This window comes from Marmota monax, unplaced genomic scaffold (genome assembly GCF_021218885.2).
Source record: "Marmota monax isolate L192 unplaced genomic scaffold, Marmota_monax_Labrador192_F-V1.1 WCK01_AAM20220418_F8-fsc00018, whole genome shotgun sequence".
Classification (NCBI taxonomy): Eukaryota; Metazoa; Chordata; class Mammalia; order Rodentia; family Sciuridae; genus Marmota; species Marmota monax.
In genome coordinates, this window is record NW_026692201.1 from 7,425,738 (window position 1) to 7,451,604 (window position 25,867).

Consider the following 25,867-nt stretch of genomic DNA (forward strand, 5'->3'; position numbering starts at 1 on the left):
CAAACCAAACAAAAGCTATGACCAATTGTTTATTATCATCCATTATTCCACTTAATCACTTATTGATTATCCTATTTAACTTCCTTTTTGCTGAATCCCTAAGTCTATTTTTCAGGCAAAACATTAATGAAAAAGACTGGGTAAAACAGTAAATCAGGTAGGGCAAGAATTGCTGGGGGCCATAAGATTCACACAAGACAAATATTACAAATTGTCACAAAAGGAGTAAAGGTAGCATTGTGTTTTGGATTTTATAGGCCCATAGGCTAAATGCTTGGTTAACAGCACGTTGAAGGGTGGTAGAACCTTTAGCAGTTGAGGCAGAGTAGAAAGAAGTTAGGTCATTGGAGGCATGCCTTGCAAGGGATACTGGGACTCCAATTACTACTTCTCCGTCTTTGCTTTCTGCCTGCCACGAGGGGAACAGTTTGCTCCACAATGACGCACTGTGTTGACACAGGGCCAAAGCAACAGGGTCAAATGATCATACACTACTAACACCTCTGAAAACTGGAACCAAAATAAATTTATCCTCTTTTAAGTTGTTTAAGTCAGATATTTTGCCACGGTGAAGGAAAACTGACGAACACAGGGAGAAAAGAGAAATTAAATTTTTTGTTCTTAGTATTCCTCTGGCTAGGAATACATTAAATCAATGATAAAATTTCAATGTTTTGTAAAGATAAATTAAGGTCTGTATATTTTGGCTCTCAAATGTTGATGAACTTAACATATTTCTTTATTCTTTTATATTTCACAGAATTTCCCAAATATAAGCATCTTCGATACTCCCTTTGATTAAAAAAATCTGTCTACCATTAGATATTAACTAAAAAAGTACATTTTTATATCCACTTTGGAAATTAATTTTGCTATTTCCACAAATTTTGATCTGGCATAAAAGGCACCATCTGAAATGAACAAGGCTCATAAACAAAAATAGAAATGAAATACTACCTGTGAAGGTGTACTGGTAAGTTCCATCTTCTCTTGTGATTTCTCCTTTGCCAGGCGAGCAGCTTCTTTAAATTCCTGAAACTTTTCTGCAAACTGAATGTATAAAGACTGTATACATTAGCCAAACTCACAGTGCCCAATTTTACTGTATTTGTCTTTCATTTTCTGAATAATTAACATACAAACACTGTAGCCTTCAAAGCAATTATAGCTTATAATATGAAAAAGAAGCCCTACAACAAACATTCATTGGGTATAACATACTTAGACAAATTTTCATTCAAAAGCATCACTATATAATGAAGTTAGAATGTGGTGTCAGCTAGCTTATCTATATACCTCCTTGGTTGCTCAAAAATAATGTACTAAAACTAGTAAAAATAGCATACTAGGGGATGGGTTTGTGGCTCAGTGGTAGAGCAACTGCCTCACATGTGTGGGGTACTGGGTTTGATCCTCGATACCACATGGAAATTAATGAATAAAATAGGAGTGTTGCATCCATCTACAACTAAAAAAAATAGCATACTATATTGTTTATCACTGAGAAAATTGAATTTCTTAAGTACTTATAAAAATCACAGTACTAAAAAATGCTTTTAATTAAGTCATTTTATTTTCAATGTTATAAATAGTAACATTTACTATTATCACTAACTGACAAATAAAAATTCATTTCCAAATATTTCTAAGCAACTGAGGTACACCACCAGAAAAAGATAATACACTCTACATAGGTCTTTTAAGATTGGTAATTTCAAAACAAAAATTTCTGCTCATAAAATACTAATTCTTAGAAACCTACAGAAAACCATAAAACATCATGCCTACAAATATTACCCATTTTAAATGTTTGTGAAGTGAGGCTAATATATGACTATTAGCAGAGAGTAACAAAACAACTAAATTTAAAAACCTAAATTGTCTGTGTAACTTTAAATACCTGTTAGAGTTGGTAATAAAAATATGAAATTATAGCTTCCTTTACAAGCTCACACAAGCAAGCACTGATTTCAGTTTTGGGAAGGAAAGTTTTGAGAGGAAAGGACTGATTTGCCCTGAGAGATTGAGGAGAGTCAAAATTTAATTCATTAAAGGAAAAAGTGATTCTTTTGTAAAATCTATAATCTTTGTGACTCAGTGCTAAACATAAACAAGATGTTCCAACTGTTGGACTTAAATAGGCTTTAAAATGAGGCAGACTAAGTTCTATTAGCTATATTTTAAAAAATCTCTGTATTTTATGATATGTCATCATCACAACTTTCCCTTCTTATTTTAACCTTGTCACCTCCACATCCAGGGAGATAGACCAAGGAACTGAATCTGTGCTACTATACTTCTCTAGTGAAACAGAATATCCTCTTACATGAAAAAAAAAAATTTAATACAAAGCTAAAGTCTAAACATTGGTGGAAATGAAAGAAAAACAATTTAAATTAAATTCTCTTTATATAATCATGGTTTCTCTTCTGCTAATTTAACATTGCAAAATATTTTATGTTTAAAATCCTTTCAACTTCATAAATACTATGGCTTATTTTTATATCTTTAGTTTTCAGCAAAAGAAAAACATGATGGCTTTAGTTGCCATAACAACAAATACAACTTAAGTAAGCCGGCTAATGATCCAAGTATAGCTGGAATTCTGCTCACATCAATCAACCTTAGGCGACCATACATTTCTTCCAATCATGAAGCTTCCCTTTGTTTTGAGAGGCGTTATCTACAATTGTCTTCAGAGCATTCTCCAAATCCTTGTAATGCTTTGACTCACTCATGGTTTTTTAATAAAACAAACCAGAATATTTATATGCTTGCTTCATTTATGTAAGTGATTATAAATTCCTTTGAGTTCCCTACAATTTGAAAAGCACCGAAATTAATCCTCAAGGTAGCTTGGAAAATAAATCATAATTTTTGTCTGGATCTGTGGATCAACACATTCACAAGATGCTGATCTTAACACTCTTTGAGCTACAAATCCAATACATAAATGAATCAGACTTGCCTCCAGGAGCTTAAGGGATGTTTCTCAATATTCAATCTACCTTAAAATAACAGGGTTCACACTAGTAATAATTGGTTAAAAGTATTAGCTAACTTTTTTTTTTTTTTTGAGAGAGAGAGAGAGAGAGAGAGGAGAAAAGAAGAGAATTTTTTAATATTTATTTTTCAATTTTCGGTGGACACATCTTTATTTTTTTAAATTTTTATGTGGTGCTGAGGATCGAACCCAGCGCCCGGCGCGTACCAGGCAAGCTCGTTACCGCTTGAGTCCCCAGCCCAGTATTAGCTAACTTTAATGAGAAAAAAAATCTTGAAAAATAAAAGCCATTCTCAGACAAAAATACCAAATAAGAGACAGTGATGGACAGAATTTAATAAACTATTCCTTTACTATATTAGCTAGCTGCTCAGTAATTCGAAAGATGTAACAAAGAATTTATCATCAAAATTACTTAGGCCTGGGGCGGGGGTTGTGGCTCAGCAGTAGAGCACTTGCCTAGCATATGTGAGGCCCGGTTCGATCTTCAGCACCACATAAAAATAAATAAATAAGTAAAGTTACTGTGTCCAAATACAACTAAAAAATTAATATTTAAAAAAAATTACTTAGGCCTAAAAATCATCTTGTGCAAGTTTACTTGAGAAATCAATCCACAATTTAGTTCTTGTACTATAAAATCAAGAAATTCAACAAGTGGAATATTCTTTTTGGTGGGGAGGGGAGTGAAGTATGTGTGTTATTTTCAGCTCCAGTTTTAATAGACAGTTCCAAAAGAAAAGTTCTAAAAAGGTTCTGAGTAACAACAAATGTGTTAGAATAAACATAATTTTCCAAGGGAATTGTTGATGGAAGGGCAATGCTCCATGTTATGTTGAGATACTTTGAATCTAAAACTCATAACTATACTACACTTCCAGAAATATATTTCTGGAATAAGGCATGTGTAAGAGAAACAAAATCACATAACCCTTATTTGTTTTAATCATTGTAAAGAGAATGACTAATAATCACAAAGGCAAAAGTTAAAATAGTCTTAAAATTGAGCTTCAAACTATAATTAATACACCTGAAAACATTAGTGTTAAGTAAGAAATGTCTATAACTAAAGGAGAACAAAGTAGATTATTTCAACTATTGAACTATGTATAATATTCACTAAAGTATAAGCTTTTCTAAAAGCTCATTTTAAAAAATATGAATGATATCTGCAATAAATTGCTAAGGTAATTTTTTAAAATGTTGATGGAACCTTTATTTTATTCATTTATTTATATGCGGTGCTAAGAATGGAACCCAGTGCCTCACACATGCTACGCAAGTGCTCTACCACTGAGCCACAACCCCAGCCCCTTAAGGTAAATATTAACAGTGTCCATCTACAAGAGCCTGGTCACTCTGCACTTGCACAATTTTAATTCTCAAGTCATCAGAATCTGTGTACACCAAATCATACACAAAATGTTTCAAACATGGTGTTATCTTTTTAACAGAATACTTCAAACACAGCAGTTTTATCATAAATCTTTAGGTCTGGTGGGTGCAAAATATGGAAAGCAGAGTAAAATTCATCTTCTTGATCATCTTAATATCCTGAGATTGTTTCCTTTTCCTTATATATTCTTTCTGTATAATATCCATAAGAACTCTAGGTGCTACTGGTATGAACACGGCATGGCTTCTGCTGATAGCAAGACCAACTGCTTTATTTCCAGTAGTTAGTCTGGTGATGTTTCATGTTTTATTGGCTGTTCTGGCCAAAGTAATTTACTTGGTTAGTATTACCCAAGTCCTCATGTGACCACTGGATCCCACTCTGTATTGCATCAGAGAGTTCAGAGTACTCTACACTCAGATAAAGCACAATTTTTCCTGAACTCAAAAATTTATATGTGCCTGTTGTCATATAAAAGCTGAAATCTATATCACTATCAGCTTCAGTTTTCACCATTCAGAAGAGGCTGGTGTCTACCCTACCTTATCTCCATCTGAGAATGCAAATCTTTGAGCAAAATGCCTCTGAAATATTAATCCCCATCTTTTATTTCCTATTATACAAATAATTAACCACACAAATTCTCTTAACAAATGATAGCTATTTTTAATGTATACAATAAAGTTTCCGAGTGAAAGAAGAATCCAGGGGCTAGGGTTGTGGCTCAGCGGTAGAGTGCTCGCTTTGCACGTGTGAGACCCTGGGTGCGATCCTCAGCACCACATAAAAATAAACAAACAAAATAAAGATATTATGTCCATGTATAACTAAATAAATATTTTTAAAAAAGAAAGAAGAATCCAATGATTTTTTTATTAGTTCTTTTTAGATATACATGACAGTAGAGTATATTTTGATATTTTATACATACATGGAGTATAACTTATTATACTTAAGATCCCATTCTTGTGGTCAATGATCTCTTCTTGCTGTAAAGTCACTACAGTTGTTCCAAGACTATTAAACAAATTTCTCCTATATTTTATACTCTCCATTTGCTAATATACACTGAAGACGTGAACTGAAGATGATTTTCACTCAGATCTTATACTTTAACTTACTTTTGAAAGATGATGCTCAGAAGAGAATCCCAATCCATAAACAGTGTTTGCCCGGCTATCGGCCCACTGGCCAAACTTCTGAGATGTTTTAGTAAATGTCATGTTTGGAGTGATGGTGCTATTTATTATTGCCTGAAAAATAAAACAAGCAGCCAAAAATTGGCAAACAGGCATTTAAACACAGGAACATTTAGTTACATAAAAATTTAGAATTACTTGTAAGTCTCAATGTTAAATATATAAAGACAGTTGTAGAACTAGTTTCCAGCATTGTAAATGACAATGTGGAAACATGGTACCTAATATAATATAAATATAATGGCATCTGTCGATCAAAAATTTTAACATCTTATATTCAAAATAAATTTTCCTGTAATCTAAAAAATATCAAAGAGTTTCTTCCCTTTAAATAGTTAGGATCAATATTTATTAATTTTGGATGATATTCATTGGAAATAGGCCTTTAGACATAATAGTAGTTAAATATTTAAAAGGAAGGTCCCACTCTCTAAAAAAATTTTTCAAAAATGAATATACCGATAAAAAAATAGCCCAGGCAGTGATGCATGCTTAAAATCCCAGCAATTCAGGAGACTGCAGCAGAAAGATTACAAGTTCAAGATGATCTTCAGCAACTTATCAAGGCCCTAAGCAATTTAGTAAGACACTGTTTCCAAATAAAAAAATAAAAAGGACTGAGAATGTGGCTCAATGATTAAGTACCCTTGGATTCAAACACACATACCAAAAAAGGAAAAGAAAATACAGAAGAAAAAAATAATGTTTATTTTTCTAAAACCCATAATCAAGGGTTTCTCAAAGCTGATTTACCTGAAACTTTCAATTATTGAGTAGTTTTTCCTTTACTCAAGGCAATAAACAAATAAATAAACTTTACTTCTTTTCTCATAGAAGAGTATAGAGTCATAACAATATCATTCTCTTTTAACTGTTTCTTAAAAAACTAACATTTTATCATGTTATTAAAACTAATTTTGGTGATCATAATTTAACAATTATATTAATTCATGCTTTTGGTCAGTATTAGAAAGACAATTATTTTTAGTTGGATAGTCTACTGACCTCCAAAATTAAGATTAAAATATGACTCCAATAATAATAAAAAGATAAATTATCAAAGCCAGGCGTGATGGTGCATGCTTGTTATCCCAACAGCTCGGGAGGCTGAGACAGGAGGATCCCAAGTTCAAAGCCAGCCTCAGCAATGGTGAGGCACTAAGCAATTCAGTGAGACCCTGTCTCTAAATAAAATACAAAAATAAAAGATGTGGCTCAGTGGTCGAGTGCCCCAGAGTTTAATCCCTGGTACCCCCCCCAAAAAAAACATTATCAAATTCATAAGCAACCATCTGATTAACCATTAAAAAGTAGGAAGGAAATCAAACATTTTCAGACAAAGCTAAATTTGTTTAACATGTGAACAACGGCATAACCTAAAATATTTATGAGTTATGCCATGCAGGCATCCATGTCATTATAACAATGTATAATACATGGATAACTGCCTTATTAAACATGATAAAACAGAAATTTGCCCCTTTTTCTCAGTCAGTAGATGTTTTATTGTTATTATATGAGAGCACTTGTCCCCAGACAAAATTTATATATTCACACTAATATAAGCTACCTTACTTTTCAGTTCAAAATGGCTTCTGTCAGCATATTTTAGAACTGTAAAAATGTGGCAAACAACTATTCTAACTTGTGGAGCTGTCATAAAATGAAAAATTAAAGGGAAAAAATTTATAAACAATCGGTAAGGGATCATTTAGTCAACATTTTTTCTTGAGTTACACTCTAGATAGATTTATCTAGAAATCTGAGAAACAATAATATGAAAGGCAATTATGAATGTCATTCTATAATAAGAGGAGTCAGTCAATGCACAAGTAAATAAATAGCTGATAATATAATTTCAGAGAGTGCTTAGTGCTGTGAAACCAGATGTAATGGAGAGTACGGGCAAGCAGACACAGACAGCAGGCACTGATTTTGTATTTGGTGGGCCTTCAGTGTTCTCTGGAGAACATTTGAACTGGGAGTATTTTCAAGGAAATAAGGACATTTTTACATTTTACATGTGACCTTAACAACACTCAAAAAGTGGGAGTAGCAAAAGGCTTTACAGGTATCTAAGAAAACTGACCAATATGCTGTTGGTCACTGAATCCCATTTTAACTATTTCATATTAATTTTTTTCTGCTTTGTTAAAGTTTCACTTTAATCTCCACTGAATCTTTCCCTGCCTCTGTACTACATGTTCTTTAATCGTTGAAGAGAAACTTTAAAACAACAGATAATTCCATAATTAAAAAACTTAATTCTTAGATTCTTTAATTAGAATGCTACTATTAATCTTTTAAAAGAAAAAAATTTAGTGCTTTAAAATAAATATGTCTCTCAACCCTGGAGTTCTTGTCCTTTTAAGGGAAGGAGGTAGAAATGCTGTGTCATTACAGATCATGTAGTGCCCCAATCTTGGCTCTCAGCCATGCAATGTCTCTGCAGCATGATCAGAAAACCTTAAAGCAAACTTTTTATGCACAGTACAGGAACAAGAATAAATGACATTTTCTACTCAGGGACACCTACAGGCTTTTTACCTTAATCAGGAAGAACAGTAAAGGAGGTGAGAGAGAGAAGGGGAAAAACACTCATTAGTCAAGTAAACTACTAGTGCTCATCAAGAAACAACTCCTCCTGTAAGAACGGCTGTAATATGTAAATCAATGGATGTGTAATTGATGTGATTCTGCAATCTGTATATGGGCTAAAAATGGGAGTTCATAACTCACTTGAAGCAAAGTGTGAAAGATGATATATCAAGAACTATGTAATGTTTTGAACAACCAACAATAAAAAAAAAATTAAAAAAAATAAAAAAAAAAAAAAAAAACAGCATCAGTTTAGAAAAGTAGCTAGAGAATGGAAAATGTAATAGAAAATATAACTGCTACAGACGATTAGTTTTGTTGAATACAAAAACTCTTTCAAAAAGTTGAGTCTAATAATTATAAGCAGCAAAGCATATTCAGAAATGGAAACACAAAAAGGATAATTCACATTGCTTCAGAGGGAAGAACACATGAGGATTTTTTTAATCACCAATTTTCTTCCTTGAGAATAACTCAAAGCATTTTAACTTGGATAAGGTGAGCAACTGAAATCTATTTAATCACTTCCATATAATTTCTTTTCTTGGACATGAACTACATCAGTTGACCTTCATTTTTGCATACCATTTAACCCTCCTAATCTAATAAAATTTCTGTGGTTTGGGTCAAGAGACAAGATATTACAGAAATTGAAGGTACAAGTCAGATAAAAGAAACACTCCAGGCTGGGATTATAGCTCAGTGGTAGAGTGCTTGCCAAGCACATGTGAGGCACTGATTTCGAACCTCAGTACAACATAAAAAAAAAAAGTAAATAAAATAAAGGTATTATGTTCATCTACAGCTAAAAATATTTTTAAAAAAGAAATAAACACTCTAAACCCTGAGACAATAACATTCATTACCTCTTGCATTTCATTAAACCAGTTACAAAGTATGCAAAATAACTCTTCGTTAAATAACACCTCACAGAAATTAACTATTACTATTTCCTCAAGTCCTTTCAATCCTCCAAGTAAAAATGAAAAGAGGACCAATTATTCAAGTAAATATGTTACTTATGTACAAGACACAAATTGCAAATAGCCCCTGAGGTCCTATAATCTAGTTTAAAAGTATTTAGAGTGATTACTAAACACACTTTGTGATTTGGTTTAAATTTATTTCCTCCTCACAACAATGCTAATCTAGGTGTTTTTATTAGTTCCTTATCACTGATGAGAAAACTGAGGCACACAGAAGTTAAACACCTTGTGAAAGGTCACATGACTAGCAAAAACAGTATGGCTCTAGAGTCTGTGCTCTTAACTCCTATAGTGATTTGCTAAAAATTCTGGGGACTCACAAAAACTCATGGTTTCAAGGAAGCTTGAAGGAGAGAATGAATTTCATCTTTCCACACACTTTACATCCACAGTTTGATGATTGGATTTTCTTTATCTAAGTCAGTTAGATAAAATTCACTGATGATAAAATAGATTTTCCTCCCTTTGAAGGGTACACTATCTACCAGGCATATTCAAAGTCAAAATATTCGATGATTGGTGGAAGTGAAAGTTGAACCCAAGCTGTCCTTGTTCTTATATGTTACTGTTGGCCTCTCCTAAATATAAAACCTTAAAGTTCTGTTCATATATTTGTCTTTAGATAAGGACTGTCCGTTTTAGTATTGTTATTGACAGACTTCATATGGTTCAGGGATTTTTTTTAACTGCCTACTAGTCTAAAGAAGTTACCATGGGTTATGGTTTGTGTTCTTCCAAAAGTTCATAGACTAGAGGGAGGTTCTAATCAACCTTCAAGGATGGGGCCTAGTGGAAGGTCCTCAGGTCACTGGGGTTGTGCTCTTATGCTAGTGTGGCCCCACTCATCTCTCTCTGCTCCTGGTTCAAGATGTAATCACTTGCTCTCCAGTGCATTCCCATCATAGCTATCGCCAAGCAGCACTGCAAATAAGGGGTAGCACTTATCAAGCCTGAACTATGCTATTTGGACTTTCAGCCTTCAAAACTGTGAGCTAAATAAGCCTCTTTCTTCATAAGAAGCATGTGTTAGGTATTTTGTTGTAGTAATAAAAAAAAAAAACTAATATGAAAGTACATATGAAAAAAATTCTAGATCCTAGAATTCTCAATCATGTTCATTCTACTCACACTGCCTGGCATAGTGCCTGACACAAAAGAGATATGCAATGAATATTAAATAAAATGAATGATCTTAAATTTGTAGAATATTTGTGGCATATAATTCAACATCAGATGGTTAATTCAAGCAATGCAGTGAACAACAACAAAAAAAAGTAGCTACTCTAAGAATGATCAGTTTTGTTTCTTTAAAGTTCTGAAAATTCAAAAAGAAATATTTTAATGAAGATAAAATCTGAATAAAACTGAAATGCTATGCTATATAAAGCAAAACAGCAAGATTATTTAGAGTAACTTACCTTTGAGCCATCTAAACTGATTATCCTATACACATTTCTTGTGCTGTCATAAAAATAAGACACAGTAACTGCGTGCTTGCTGGTGGGTACCCAGTTCTTCTTTGTGTTTGGGTCAATCTGGAAGACATGAGCTCGAGTGCTGAAGATAGGTTGTTCCCTGCATAGCAGAAAAGAAAAAAAACGACAAACTGAAAGCAGCCAGTTTTACTCCACAGGATATGAAAACTGTAAGGTGACTTTGTTTAGTCAACACAACACCCACATACCGCGCCCCCCCCATTATAGTCCATCTTATTCAGAGATTGTACATACATGAATTCACCTACACACTAAACTCTACTACTTGTAACTCCAAAATTAAGACTTGTGGCATTCTTTCAGTCTTTCACTGAGACCCCAAAACAGTGGAAAAACCTGAGTGTCCTGATATGCATGTTTCCTCTAAAGTGGAACAAGACGATATTTCTACTTTCTTGTTTCGGCACTCATACTACATAACAAGTGTCCCTTTTGCAATCTATTTAGCACATTTTTTGGAATTTTTATGCTCATTGTTGGTGCTTTCAGTTTAAAATGGCCCCTCAGCATACTGCTGAAGAGTTGCTAAATGCTTTCTGTTCCTGGGTGCAAGAAGGCTACAATGTACCTTATGGAGAAAAATATGTGTTAGATAAACTTCATTCAGGCAAGGATTAATAGTGCTGTTGGCCATTAGTTCAATGTTAATGCAGCAACAATACACATTAAATGAGGTGTCTTACAAGAAATACTCAAAATGAAAAGTTCTGTGCTGATTAACAAAAATGCTATGACAAGAGGCTTGCAGGAACATGACACTGTATTTTCTACAGAAGTAATAGTCCAGTATTGGCTGGACCCTTCAGTGTTCCTGACACCTTTATAGATCATAACTACTATGAATAATAAGAATGGACTGTACGCTGTTAAAATAAAGTACCTTATATTTGACACTTATGAGATTACCAGTTTTTACTCACTTAAAACTACATTATTAATACTTACAACAGGTAATTAAATTACTGAGAAAGTTTACATAGTTTATGCGCTATACATTTACATACTTTATTGAAGAATGTGGCGGGGGGATTGCTCAAAACCACAAATATCATTTTCTTAAATCAAGTAGAGCCTTAAGAATATGTAAGAGATTTCAAAAATTCCAATTTAAAAACCAAAACTAATAAAAATACAAATTCAGAATATTAAAAAAAAATTTGTTACATTATGGAAAACAAACATAAAATGGTTCATATGTAACAGAGCCATTACAATACAAAAATTTTCAAATTCTGAGTAAAAACTTATTTGGAAACAACATTTTTCAGGTTGTTATTGTTGTCTTTTTTCCCCAGTTTGAATGATTTACATGTCTTTCATTTTACTACACACCTTTCTTTTCTGAAGCAGTTCAAAATCCTAAAGAGAATTTTAACTAGTAATGTTTAATATTAAGCTAATTCATGAATTTTACTTTAAAATATTAAAAATATTAATGTAAAAAAAAAGGAGAGAATCAGAAAAATAGTCAAAGCAAATCTGGGTCCTTGGCAACTCCTCAGGTTAATAATGATGGGCTAGCATCATATGACTCCCATTCTCTACGGTGGCCCTGAGAAGGCAGTGTATTTTTAAATAAGGGAGGTATTTTTCCCATAGGTAACCTAGCTTTTTCCCAGTTTTGTTTCTGAAAACCTTCCTATTAAAGAATTTCTTTTGAAAGCAATTTTTGTGCCACTCCCTAAAAAAAAGCAGAGAGTCATCCCTTCTTGTTTATATCCTATTATATATGGATTCATTTAATAAGTAATTATTAACTATCTAGCCAGGCAGATTCATTCCCTTTTCCCCATCAATCCCTGACTTGCAGTAAGGCTGATGCTAAAACTTGGGTTATCTTCCAAAAGCCTCAGAATCCCTATTTTTCTTTTTTTCACTTTTCACAGTTCCAGGTAAAATTGTAGTTGATCAGACTGATTGTTGCTAGTTCCAACTCAGGGAAATATAATCATACACAACTCTATGAAAGCATTTAAGGAAGGGGCAGGGGTGACAGACAATTTCTTTATTAACTTGATAATTTTTTGTTGTTTTCATTTGATGGGGGAGTTAGATTTCTAAGTAGTTCAGAATGGTAATTACACAAATGTGTTCTGATTGACATTTTCTAAAAAACTAAATTAGCTGTTAAAATAATTGCTTTTGCAAGCTTTCTATGAACAATCAACAAATCCAATGGAAATGCAATGTTTTGCATCTGGTAAAAACTCTTCACACATCATTAATTCACCCAATTTAGTTAATCCACAGAATTCCTTTCAGAATAAATTTTTTTAACTAGTTATAAGCATGACATTTGAAAATTAAGTACATGACTTTCTTCAATTATCTTATGAATAGATGGTTTCTTAAAGAAAATTATAGTTCAAGATTTCTGTGATCATCTTCTTTGATATAAAGAGAGCAACTAAGATCAGAACAGGGAAGAAGAGCATGAGGAAAAGATTAACATTAAACAGAGACGAGTGGGGGGAGAGAAAGTGAGAGAGAAGGGAAACTATGGAAATGGAAGGAGACCCTCATTGTTACACAAAATTACATATAAGAGTTTGTGAGGGGAAAGGGGAAAAAAAAAAACAAGGGAGAGAATTAAACAACAGCAGATGGGGTAGAGCGGGAAGATGAGAGGGAAGGGGAGGGGGGATAGTAGGGGATAGGAAAGGTAGCAGAATACAACAGTCATTAATATGGTATTATGTAAAAATGTGGATGTGTAACCGATGTGATTCTGCAACTTGTATTTGGGGTAAAAAATGGGAGTTCATAACCCACTTGAATCAAATGTATGGAAGATGATATGTCATGAGCTCTGTAATGTTTTGAACAACCAATAAAAAAAAAAAAAAAAAGATTTCTGTGATCAAAAGCTGACCTACTGAAGTCTGAAAGATAAAGACTTGAGGAATAATTATCACTACTAATATAGAGAATATAATTCCTAGAAGTAATGAGAATATATTGCATCTGACAGGGCATACTAACTAGTAAATGATCCACACTTATTGAATATCTACTGTGCCAAGAACTGGGATGGCGGCTGGGGATGTAGTTTAGTGGTAGGGCATTTACCTTGCCAGCACCTAGGTTTGATCCCCAGTATTACCAAATAAATAAACAAACAAACAAACAAAACAAAACAAAACTGGGATGGAGATGGTCTCTATCCTCAAAAAGTTAAAATTTGGTGAGGGAAAACAGGTAAAAGTAAAAGTAAAATGCTAATTAAAAATAAAAGTAAAATGCTCTTCACTATAATAGATTCTCTATTAATAAGTGACTAAGGGCTATGATGAATAAACTGATACATAAGGAGACAAACCGTGGCAAGAGGGCATAGCACACCAATACCTGTAGCAAGAACAATCAATGCCTTTGAAAAATGAGGCTAGAAAGTTTCTAAGGATTTCCACTGGAAGCAATGGAAATTAAAAACAGGACAGTTTTACATTTTGTAAAGATAAATTGAATGAAGGAGGTGGTTTGGAGAAAAACAGCACTGGTCACAGTAAGAACCTTACTAAACCATCTCAAGTATTAAAGAGAGGATAGGAGGTTAGAGAGTAGGGTGAAGACATGAGAAAGGATTAAAGGTAGATTTAGGAAGCAATAACAATAAATTGACAGATTGGATATAGAACAGAACTTCTTAAACTGAAGTGATTTGTCCCTCAGGAGACATTTCACAGTGTCTGTAGAGACACTGCAATTGTCACAACTGAGGGAGATACTGCTGGCATCTAGTGGGTAGCAGCTGAGGATGTTGCTAAATATCTACAAAGCGCAGGACAATTCTCCACAAAAAAGAATTATCCAGCATAAAATGTAAACAATGCCAAGGCTGGGAAGTCCTGATGTATGAGATGCAAGAGGAATTTGATTCTCTGGGGTGTGGGGTGACTAAAAAGAATGACAACAGTGCTAAAAGACAAGATAGGAAACAGAAATTAAAGTGTTAGATGGGGGAAGGGAAAGGAAGAGCAAAGCACAGGTCTGACAGAATTTAGATGCCTACAGAGCTTTCATGTAGAGTGCTGAGTCAGGAATTTAAACACTCATTTAGAGCTCAAACTTGTAGTGAAAAAACCAGGGGACTCAGGAGGTCTTATGATCAGTCTTTTAAAAATATATTTCAATAGTACACATCAATACATTTCATTTAGAGAAAGCTGTAGAAGTAGTAGAGAAAGTATACCCAAATTAAAAAGATCTCAAACGCATTTGAAGCTGATTGTCTCTAGTATCCAAGTGTTAAGGTTAACCCCTTTACGAATAAACTGGATGGCACTCATAAGTCAAGGTGAAACACTCTACTTTTTTTTATAATAATTAGCACAACTACTAATTGGATCAAATACCAGTGTTTCTCACATTGTGTTCTATAGAACAATTTGAGAAATAAGTATTTCATATTTAAATTAGTTTTGCAAACACTGTTACATCTTATTGTAAAATAGTTAAAATGCCCACTTATATTAATATTCTAAAAAGTTTTCTAGTAAAGAAACCCATGTAACCCCAAATAATCCAGCACATGAAAAATTATTTGACTTCAAAATTCTTTTTCCTGTAACACATAAACACTCCTAGGTCTTATATTTATAACCACAATATAATAATTTTTTTAAAGACAAATTTTGAGGTAAATATTATTTCAATGAAAGTTGGTCTTTATGTAGTAATGTTTACTAGAAAATACATATAAGACAATACAAAATTGAGGTCTTATTTAATAGTGACTACAGTATATTTTTAATATATATATTTTTAGTTGTAGGTGGATACAATACCTTTATTTTTTGTGGTGCTGAGGACTGAACCCAGTGTCTGTGTGCTAGGCGAGCATTCTACCACTGAGCCACAACTTCTTAGATATTTGTTAAGAACACTCAAAGTAACTCTGGTAAGAAACTAAAGAATCTAAAACTAAAATTTAAAAGAATGAATTTTGCATGAAATGCTTTAAACCAGCTTAAAAAAGGAAAACTATACACACACATACATATTTATCCTATAGAATCTTTTACTTGGTAATTTCTTACACATCTACAACCAGGACAATAAGTAGCTCTAACTACTACATGATATAAGAAAAGCTTGCCGGAGTAGTTTTTGTTGTTTGTTATTGGTTCATTAAATAATTCCAGAATACTAGTAGTATAAGAATAATTTTGAAATTCTTCATGTTGGGTTGAAATTTTATGAAAGTACTATATATATAGCGATGGGTCTAAAACTTAATATGGATGTTGAAAATTGTAAGAATGTTAAGTATAAGGTAACTCTGAGGAAAAAAAGTAGAAAAATCAGAATATTGTTTTAAAAATAAGGCTAATACAGCCAGGTGTGGAGGCCCACGCCTGTATTCCCAGTGGCTCAGAAGGCTGAAGCAGGAAGATCGAAAGTTTAAAGCCAGCATCAGCAACTTAGCGAGACCCTAAGCAACTTAGTAAAACCTTGTCTCGAAATAAAATATATCAAGAGCTTGGAATGGGGTTCAGTGGTTAAGCAGCTTTGGATTCAATCCCCTGTATAAAAAAATTTAAAATAAGGCTTATAAAACTCATTAGAATTGACAGAGAATTACTACATTTAGCCATCAGGCATCTGTGCAATAAGAAAAACTGAAGCAAAACAAAAAGATTATTTGCCAGAAGATATAAAAGTTCTAATATAGAAAAAAAATGCAAAAAGTTAACATTTGTCATTTGGATAGCTTTGATTAAAATCAATGATAATGCTGTTTAAAATTACTACTGAAGTCTATATTTGCAAATATTGTGTGATTACTCAATAAATACTTGTTCCAAGGAAGTACAAAGATATGGGTCCAATAAATAACAATGAAACTAAAGGGAAGGAAGAGAAATGATACATTTCCTAGTACCTTTAATGCCTAGCTTACAAATGTCCTTTTTCAAATATATAAGTACAAATAGATAATGTAGCAAAAGAGATAAAGAGAAGGTATGGTTTCAAATAATTTCCAGACTTTCCACTTAATTTTTCAAAAGAAATTAGATTGACAGAAGTATTACAAACAAGGTTAGTAATATTTCTACCGAAGATTTTGATGCTGTTGCAGACATTCCTAGCTGACTATCCACTATTTATTCTTCTTTGCACTTCCCTAAGAAATCTCAAATACACCACCTTCTTCTTCACCATGGAATAATTGTGACAATTCCACTCTTGCCAGAAGCTGGTTCAGGAATGGATCTCTGAATCAATTATGGTCAATAAAATAACTAGGAAAAGTTTGCTGAAGTTTCTAGAAACATTCACATAGAGATAATTTTACATTTAAGAAAGAATATTCTAAATAATATTTGCATGTGACACCTGGACCTGAAGAAGCAATCCTAGCACTGTAAGCAAAGCATACCAGAGAATAAGGCCAACATTCTTAGTTAACAATAGCAGACAGGAAAAAAACAAAGACTCCGGGTTTCTTGACTATAACACTGATCTAATGAATCAAGACTACCTTCAGAATTATGATGTTTCCTAATTGAAACAGTTGTCATTTAAAAAAAAAATTACACAAATTATAATTGAAGGAAGAAGTTTATATATAATAAACTTTATAGCATGCTCCCCAAAATAAAATGATTAGTGGTCTGTGACAACTCCTACCTGGCTAGCTATAGACTGGTTTTTCCTTAACTTCATAACACATTTCCACAGTACACACTAGAATTTTTGGCACTCATTTAAAATTGTAGAGCTACACTCCAGTAAGACTGGCAGCCATTATGAAGTAAAACAACAACAAGTTCTGGCGAGGATGTGGGGAAAATGTACTTGTACATTGCTGGTGGGACTGCAAATTGGTGCAGCCAATTTGGAAAGCAGTATGGAGATTCCTGGGAAAGCTGGGAATGCAACCACCATTTGACTCAGCTATTTCCCTTCTCGGACTATTCCCTGAAGACCTTAAAAGAGCATACTACAGGGATACTGCCACATTGATGTTCATAGCAGCACAATTCACAATAGCTAGACTGTGGAACCAACCCAGATGCCCTTCAATAGATGAATGGATAAAAAAAATGTGGCATTTATACACAATGGAGTATTACGCAGCACTGAAAAATGACAAAATCATGGAATTTGCAGGGAAATGGATGGCATTAGAGCAGACTATGCTAAGTGAAGCTAGCTAATCCCTAAAAAAACAAATGTCAAATGTCTTCTTTGATATAAGGAGAGCAACTAAGAACAGAGCAGGGAGGAAGAGCAGGGAGGAAGAGCAGGAGGAAAAGAATAACATTAAACAGAGACATGAGGTGGGAGGGAAAGGGAGAGAAAAGGGAAATTGCATGGAAATGGAAGGAGACCCTCATTGTTATACAAAATTACATATAAGAGGTTGTGAGGGGAATGGGGAAAAAAAACAAGGAGAAAAATGAATTACAGTAGATGGGGTAGAGAGAGAAGATGGGAGGGGAGGGGAGGGGGGATAATAAAGGATAGGAAAAGTAGCAGAATACAACAGTCACTAATATGGCATCATGTAAAAAAGTGGATGTGTAACCAATGTGAGTTTGCAATCTGTATTTGGGGCAAAAATGAGAGTTCATAACCCACTTGAATCTAATGTATGAAATATGATATGTCAAGAGCTTTGTAATGTTTTGAACAACCAATAAAAAAATAAATAAATACAAACTGTAATTTAAAAAAATTGTAGAGCTAATCAATGGAGAAACTTATACAAAATAATTGCATTGAGTGGCAGGAAGCAGTGGAAAGAAAAATATGGAAATGGTAAAAGTTGACTATCCATTGACTTTCTGCAACATGGATTTAATCTCCAAAGTTTTAACACAGTAGTATAAGAACTTATTAATGTTATGGAGGAAACCACCAAGAGAAATAAGATTAGAATTTTTTTTAAGTAGTTGCATCTAGGGTTTAGGCTAGATATAGATAATATGGGATAGGGGACTTCTACTTCTCTTTATAATCCTATAACCACTTTTTGAAAACCTTGCACAGGTACTAAAACATCATTTAAAATACTGTGTAAAAATTACATTTATGTGGGGCTGGGGTTGTGGCTCAGTGGTTGTGGCTCAGTAGAATGCTTACCAAGCATGTGTGAAACACTGGGTTCAATTCTCACCACCACATATAAATAAATAAATAAAATAAAAGTCCATTGACAACTAAAAGATATTTTTAAAAGTTACATTTACATTACAATTACCAGTGAGGAAAAAAAATGTTTCAGGGGCCATTTTTAAAGGCTGACACAGGAGGTTCTCAAGTTCAAGGCCAGCCCCAGCAACTTAGGGAAGCCCTAAGCAATTTAGTGAGATCCCATCTCAAAATTAAAATTTAAAAAAGACTGCTGATATATTTCAGTGTAAAGCACACTTGGGTTCAAACCCAATACTAAAAAAGGGAAAAAAATGGAAAGTAGAAAACGAGCAGATACACAAACATGCCCATCTACAGGATTAAAGGGCTAAAGGTACATCATTTTCCATGAAAATATCCTTCTTGATTAGAGTAAATAAAAAGGATGTAAGACAGAAAAAAGATTGAGGCAACATGGCGTTGTCCTGCCTGCAGGACAAAGCTGCCAGCATCTCCAGACTGCAGCAGTCCTGTACAAGGGCCTGCAGGTGATCTCTTGCTTCCTGTAGCGCCCCTCTAGTGCTGACCAACATCCTCCGGCTGGAGCTGATTGACCTTGAGGCTCTGGGGACTCCTCCAGGAATAAAAATTTGGTATGCCTAGAAGCAGATTTTAAAGGTGGTTGCTCTTCACTACACCTTTCATCATATCATCTGATCATCTTAAACACCATGGCATCAACAGCATTAAAATGGGTGATATCAGGGGCTGGGGTTGAGGCTCAAGGGTAGCGCACTTGCCTAGCACGTGTGAGGCACTGGGTTCGATCCTCAGCACCACATAAAACTAAATAAATAAAATCAAGGTATTAAGTCCATCTACAACTAATTCAAAATTTTAAAAGTTAAAAAAAAATGGATATCAAAGAGAACTTTCTTGAAGTATGTATCTCCAGTTCAAAACAGAGCTTTATCTGGTGTTTGCAATAAATATATTTTCTTCTCTTCCAGATGACTATAATTGCAAGTAGAGCTCACTTTGACATCTGAAGGCAGGACAACAGTATGCTATCACCCTTCTGTGGATATCCCCCATATGAACACACACACAACCTATCCCTCAACCAGATCCTGTGCACAATAACAGTAATGATCAAGTGCTAAAAACCAGATAAGAGAAAAATATGAACACTTTGAGCAAGGACCCATAATAGAAAAACTTAGCAAAATGTTCTTTACTACTACACATCGTTGGTATCCTCATGGACAGTATCACAGATATTGTAAGAATCTGAATCTGCCAAAAGACAGATGATATTGAGATTCCTGGGAGAATCAAAGAAAAATGTTATCTGGTGTCTCATTGCATTGAATCTGGTGTATTCACTAATGTTATATAGTAAAATAATAATAAAATAATTTTTTCATATGTTAAAAAGAACCCTTTTATTTGTGGCTGGATTGGGGTTTGACATTTGGTAAGGCTAAAAGGACAACAACAAGGATAACTCAAGGAATGGACAAACCATTTACCTAATGTCCATTTAACTTCACTGGTAGTACTGAAGAATTCAGTTTCAGTGCCATTGTAAGGTGGCACAGCATGGCTTCAGACAAGCAGGAACTTAAGTATTAGAATTTTCTAGAAAGAACTATCTTGTGCAAATTAATAATATACATTGTAATTCTATAGGATTACCAACGAACTAGTCATATCCCCCTCATTTCTCTCATATACACACACCCCTTTGGAAAAATCTTATTGACTAAAATAGCTGTTTTGATGCTACAAAAGACTGACTATATAATCCAATAGCATTCTACCAACTGTGCAGTCTTATTGCCATGTTATATTTAATAGTTGATTGTTTATAAATAAAATACTTTTCAATATATTTAGTTGTAGATGGACAAAATACCTTTATTTTATTTACTTTTATATGGTGCTAAGATAGAACCCAGTGCTTCCCATGTGCTAGGCCAACGCTCTACCATCAAGCCCAAGCCCCAGTCCCAGCCCATATAAAAATACTCTTTTTAAAAAACACACATGCATATTTTAAGGAAAATAAAGATTATTCTATTAATGCCTACCCAACACATAGTTATACTGCAAGAACTCCATCTAGTGATGAACCAAAAACATAGCAGGTACATACTTTTAAAAACTTACAAATTACTATATATGGCAAATCAAAACAGTAAAGTAGCATTCTAAAACTAAAAGTACAGAGGTACAGACCTAAAATGGAACACCAACAACTACAAAATGTTTTCTGGAAGGATTTTCAAAATTTATATGATCTAAATTCTTTGGTTTTTTTTTTTAAACTGGTTAATTGCACATTCAAATGAAAAATTCTTGTTTAAATCATTGTTTGCATTACAATAACTGAGTATCAGAAATACTTTCATGATATCAACTATTTTTTTTCTTTAAATATTATTTGTAAATAATATTTTACAAATTTTCATTTATATGTGATGCTGAGGATTGAACCCAGTGCCTCACATATACTGGGCAAGCATTCTGCCACTGAACTACAACCCCAGCTCAAACTATTTCTTTTAATTTGCATATTTGAAGTAGACATCAAGAAATTTAAAATACCCTTTGGAAATTAAAATTATAAAAAATACTTAAATAGTAACAACACTGTTCATATCCCTCACATACCATCTCTCTTTAAGAGTAATTTTAATTAATCTCAGTCTTTTCAGTAGGTCACAGTACAACCTTTGATATCAGAGTTTAGTATGGATGTACTCTTGGATACTTTCTTTAGTAGCTGCATTTAAAAGATAAGGGATATGGTCAAAATCAGGGTAAACATCAAGTAAGTGACTTAATTGTATATATTTAAGCAACATATTCAATGTTCAAAGAACCTGGCTTGCTATCTATTATAAATAACTGCCAAATGACATTGTCTGTCTCACCTATCCTTTTCACCTATTTAAAATGCTGAGTGTTTTAAAATGTAACAGGAAGTATACCTGATATATAGTATATATATATAGTTACATTCTTATAATTACATTTAAAACTAGTATTGTATTTTTAGGTTTTTTTTTTTTTTTTTGAGAAAAAGGATAAAGAAGGTTTACTGCTTTGCTAGCAAAGGAGAAACACAGGAGCCTCCCATCCCAGAGGCTGTGATTCTCTGTATTTTCAATTTTATTAGACTTTAAATAGTCTTCTTTTCCCAGGTGATTTCCTCTATTAAATAAAGCTGAACCTGGATAATTGACAGTATGTACTAGGGAAATCTAAGGAAGTAGCATCCTGATAACTGGACTTTTAATTCTTGTTAATATAGGTGGCACATGAGTAAAAATCTAAAATAAGTGATTTCTCAATAAACATACCAATAGACTCGAAAAATGAATTAAACATTAAAAGTTCATTTAAGTTCTAATATCACCTTCAAAGAATAAGTATCATCCTTGGGTACACTTTTATATATTCTACAGGCTAAATAAGTGGATACTGAATCTATATAATATCTGAACAAAATAATCTAAAACAAACCCAAGATCAAGGAGGAAGATATGAAGGTACCATTTGCAAATTTTGATCAGTGGGTACATGGGTGTCATATTATTCCCTATATCATTCTTATTACTTAAAATTGCTCAAAACAAACATAAACTTTATAACATTTCTCCAGTTCTTATTGACACTGCAATTCTGAATTTAAAAAGCACATTTTATTTTATACATATTCAGGTAATTTAGTTGCCACATAGCAGTACATCTAGTAGAGGATGCTAGTATATGTGATAGTAGAAATGTACTATAGTCACACTCAGTGGCAAACACCCTGTAATCCCAGGTTCAGGAGACTGAGGCAGGAGGATTATAAATTCAAAGTCAACCTCAGCAATTTATCGAGGCCTAAGCATCTTAGTGAGAACCTGTCTCAAAAAATAAGAAAGGGATGGGATGTGGCTCAGTGGTTAAATGCCTCTGGGCTCAATCCCTGGTACCAAAAAAAGAAAAAAAACAAAAAAAAAAAAAACAAAAAACTGTGCTATGATAGCCACTAGACACCATAGTACTGAACAATTGAAATATGGCTTATGAAATTAAGAAAGTAAATTAACTTTATCTGATATTTAACTCAATTAATGAAGAATTTCTAAGTATAGAACAACTTGGTTTTATGAATTTTCTTTTTCTGTCAGTAAACTTCATGAAATTTAAATTCAGATCAAGTAGTTCCAATGAAAATTTAACATCCCTACAGAGATGTGCTCTAAATGCAAAAGTAAAAAATGGATTTCAAAGACTTAATATGAAAAAATAATGTAAAAATATCTCACTGATCTTTACATTAATCTTTAAAAGATAATATGTCAAATATATTAAAATTTATCTCATCTTTTTGAGTTTAAAAGTAAATTAAGGGCTGGAGTTATAGTTCAGTGGCAGAGCACTTGCCTGGCATGTGTGAGGCAATGGGTTCTATCCTTAGCACTGCATAAAAATAAACAAATAAAATAAAGGTATGCTATCCATCTACAATTACAAAAAAAATTTAAAAAGTAAATTAAAATTTTATATGTTGTTCACATAATATTTCTAATGGAGAATGTTGGGCAATATTTAATGTAGCTATTTCCTGATAGATAAGTTGTTCCCATTTTTGCATTCTTACAATGATGCTCCTGTATGTCTTCCTGTGCACATATTTAATAGATACACTAGAAGCAGAATTCCTTTTCATAGGGTACTCACCATAGCATATATCCAAATTCCTATTCATGGCACTTGTGCCAATTTGCACTTTGTCATTTGTTGTTTTTACCAATTTGCACTCTTATTAGTTCCTATATTACATTCTACCAACACTTGGTAATGTCCAATTAACATCTTTAATTTGTGCCAACTTGATGGGCATGAAAAGGTATTCTATTGTTGTTTTAATTTGCATATCCCTGATTATTAGCAAGGCTAATGTATTTTGGGGCCATTTGAGCCCAGTGGATTTCTACATTCATACCTGAGCTTGTTTAAAACCTTAAATTTTAACCCCAGATAGTGGAAAATCTAGAATCTATAATTTAGCACTCAAACCACATACATAGGAACATCTCATATATCTAATTCTAACCCACATGTATAAACATAATTAAGGTGAACACTCATTAGAGTGAAGTTGTTTATTTTTCTAAATTTGATGATATTTAAAATCAATATATGAGAGATACAGCATATGTAAACTGCTCTTTTTTCAAAGGCAAACTATGATTCTTTGGTATAAAATTTAGTTTTTATTTTTATATATCAAAGTGTATCTGACATTCCTGTAAATTTTTCCAGGTGGAGGGGTGAGTGGGTAGAGGGAGTGAAGGAGTGGTAAATACCTCAAATTTTTATCTTTGCATCATTTCATTTAAAATGTTCTCCTTGCTTAATTTCAAAATCCGATTTAAATACAGTTCTACTGCCAATTAGGTTAAACCCAGGTTTTTTCTTTTCTTTTTTTTTTTTTTTTTTTTTTTTTTTTTTTGAGAGAGAGAGAGAGAGAGAGAGAGAGAGAGAGAGAGAGAGAGAGAATTTTTTAATATTTATTTTTTAGTTTTTGGCGGACACAACATCTTTGTATGTGGTGCTGAGGATTGAACCCGGGCCGTACGCATGCCAGGCGAGCCCGCTACCGCTTGAGCCACATCCCCAGCCCCAAACCCAGGTTTTTTCAAGTGGTAAACACCACCATTCCATTTCTAATTTCTCTATGCATTTTCATTCCAACATAACCCTCAGACTTTAAAATGACTCTCACTTCCATATGATCAAGTTTTCTGTAGTCAAAAGTTAAAAATTACAGCTAGCCACTCTTTTCTGTATGGATCTTATGTCGTCTAGCTATAAGTCTACCAATGAACAGTATCTGGTATTTTATGTATGAGACACACATCCTCAATTTCCCATGACTATCCAGCTCTCATACTATTTTATTTTTGAGGGGCTGTATTAAATAACTAACTGTGATTTAAATTTCCCATTTTTGTCAGATTTTTAGGTAACAAAAATTATAGACAAAACTCTTGCCAGATGATATGTCCCAATTTGGAGGTTTGCAAATATAGTCTGTGTAATATGTGTTTTTTGCACTCAAATGCATTAGAATTATTTCACAACAGTGGGATTAAAAAGGCAGTCATCATGGCATCATAAATCTCAAACAAATACATTTTCGGACTGTGAAAGTATTCAACACTTATTCAGAAATACAATAACCTAGGTTTGGCACAGATGGTCCCCCCAACCCAGATATTATGATCATTTAATGGTCAACAAAAACATTTTAAAAAACAAAAGAGGAGGCTTCAAGATGGAGGAATAGAGGGGTATGAAGCTCAGGGTTCAAGTCTCCACACCGCATATAAAAAACTAAAACAAAAGGTTCATTGCCAACTTAAAAAAAAAAAAAAAAAAGCATAGACTGGCAGACTGGGTTTTAAGAACAAGACCCAACTTGTTTTTTGAGTCCAAGAGACCTCATGGGCAAAGACATCCACAGACTAAAGGTGAAAAGATGGGGAAAAAACATATTCACATGGATTGCAGAAACAAGCAGGAATTTTAATCATCATATCAGACAGAGTGGACCTCAAGCCAAAGTTAATCAGAAGGAAAAGAAGGACATTTCATTCTGCTTAAAGGAACTATATATCAACAAGACATAACAATCATAATATTTATGCCCCCCAAAATGGAGCATCAAACAAACCCTTCTCAATTTTAAGAATCAAATAGACCACAACACAATAATACTGGGTGACTTTAACACACCTCTCTCACCACTGTATAGATCCTCCAAACAAAAATTAAACAAAGAAAACATGGAACTAAAAATACAATTAATAGTTTAGACTTAACAGACATATACAGAATATTTCATCCATCAATGAGCAAATACACTTTTTTCTCTGTAGAACATGGACAGATCCTTCTCTAAAACAGACCATATCTTACGCCATAAAGCAACTCTTAGCAAATACAAAAAAATAGAGATAATACCCTGCATTCTATCAGATCATAATGGAACGAAAATAGAAATCAACGATTTAAAAAAAAAACAGAAGCTATTCCAACAC

The 25,867-nt window shown here is 33.4% G+C and overlaps 1 protein-coding gene across 1 annotated transcript in view; it reads right to left on the reverse strand.

Moving 5' to 3' along the window:
• Homer1 (homer scaffold protein 1) overlaps window positions 1–25,867 on the reverse strand; it is a 137,882-nt gene that overhangs the window by 74,661 nt on the left and 37,354 nt on the right. The window contains exons 2-4 of the mRNA XM_046427680.2: window positions 10,602–10,758; window positions 5,522–5,653; window positions 958–1,050 (exon numbers count right to left, since the gene is read on the reverse strand). Of these exons, the coding sequence (XP_046283636.1) occupies window positions 958–1,050; window positions 5,522–5,653; window positions 10,602–10,758 (382 nt within the window). The remainder of the gene's footprint in view (window positions 1–957; window positions 1,051–5,521; window positions 5,654–10,601; window positions 10,759–25,867) is intronic.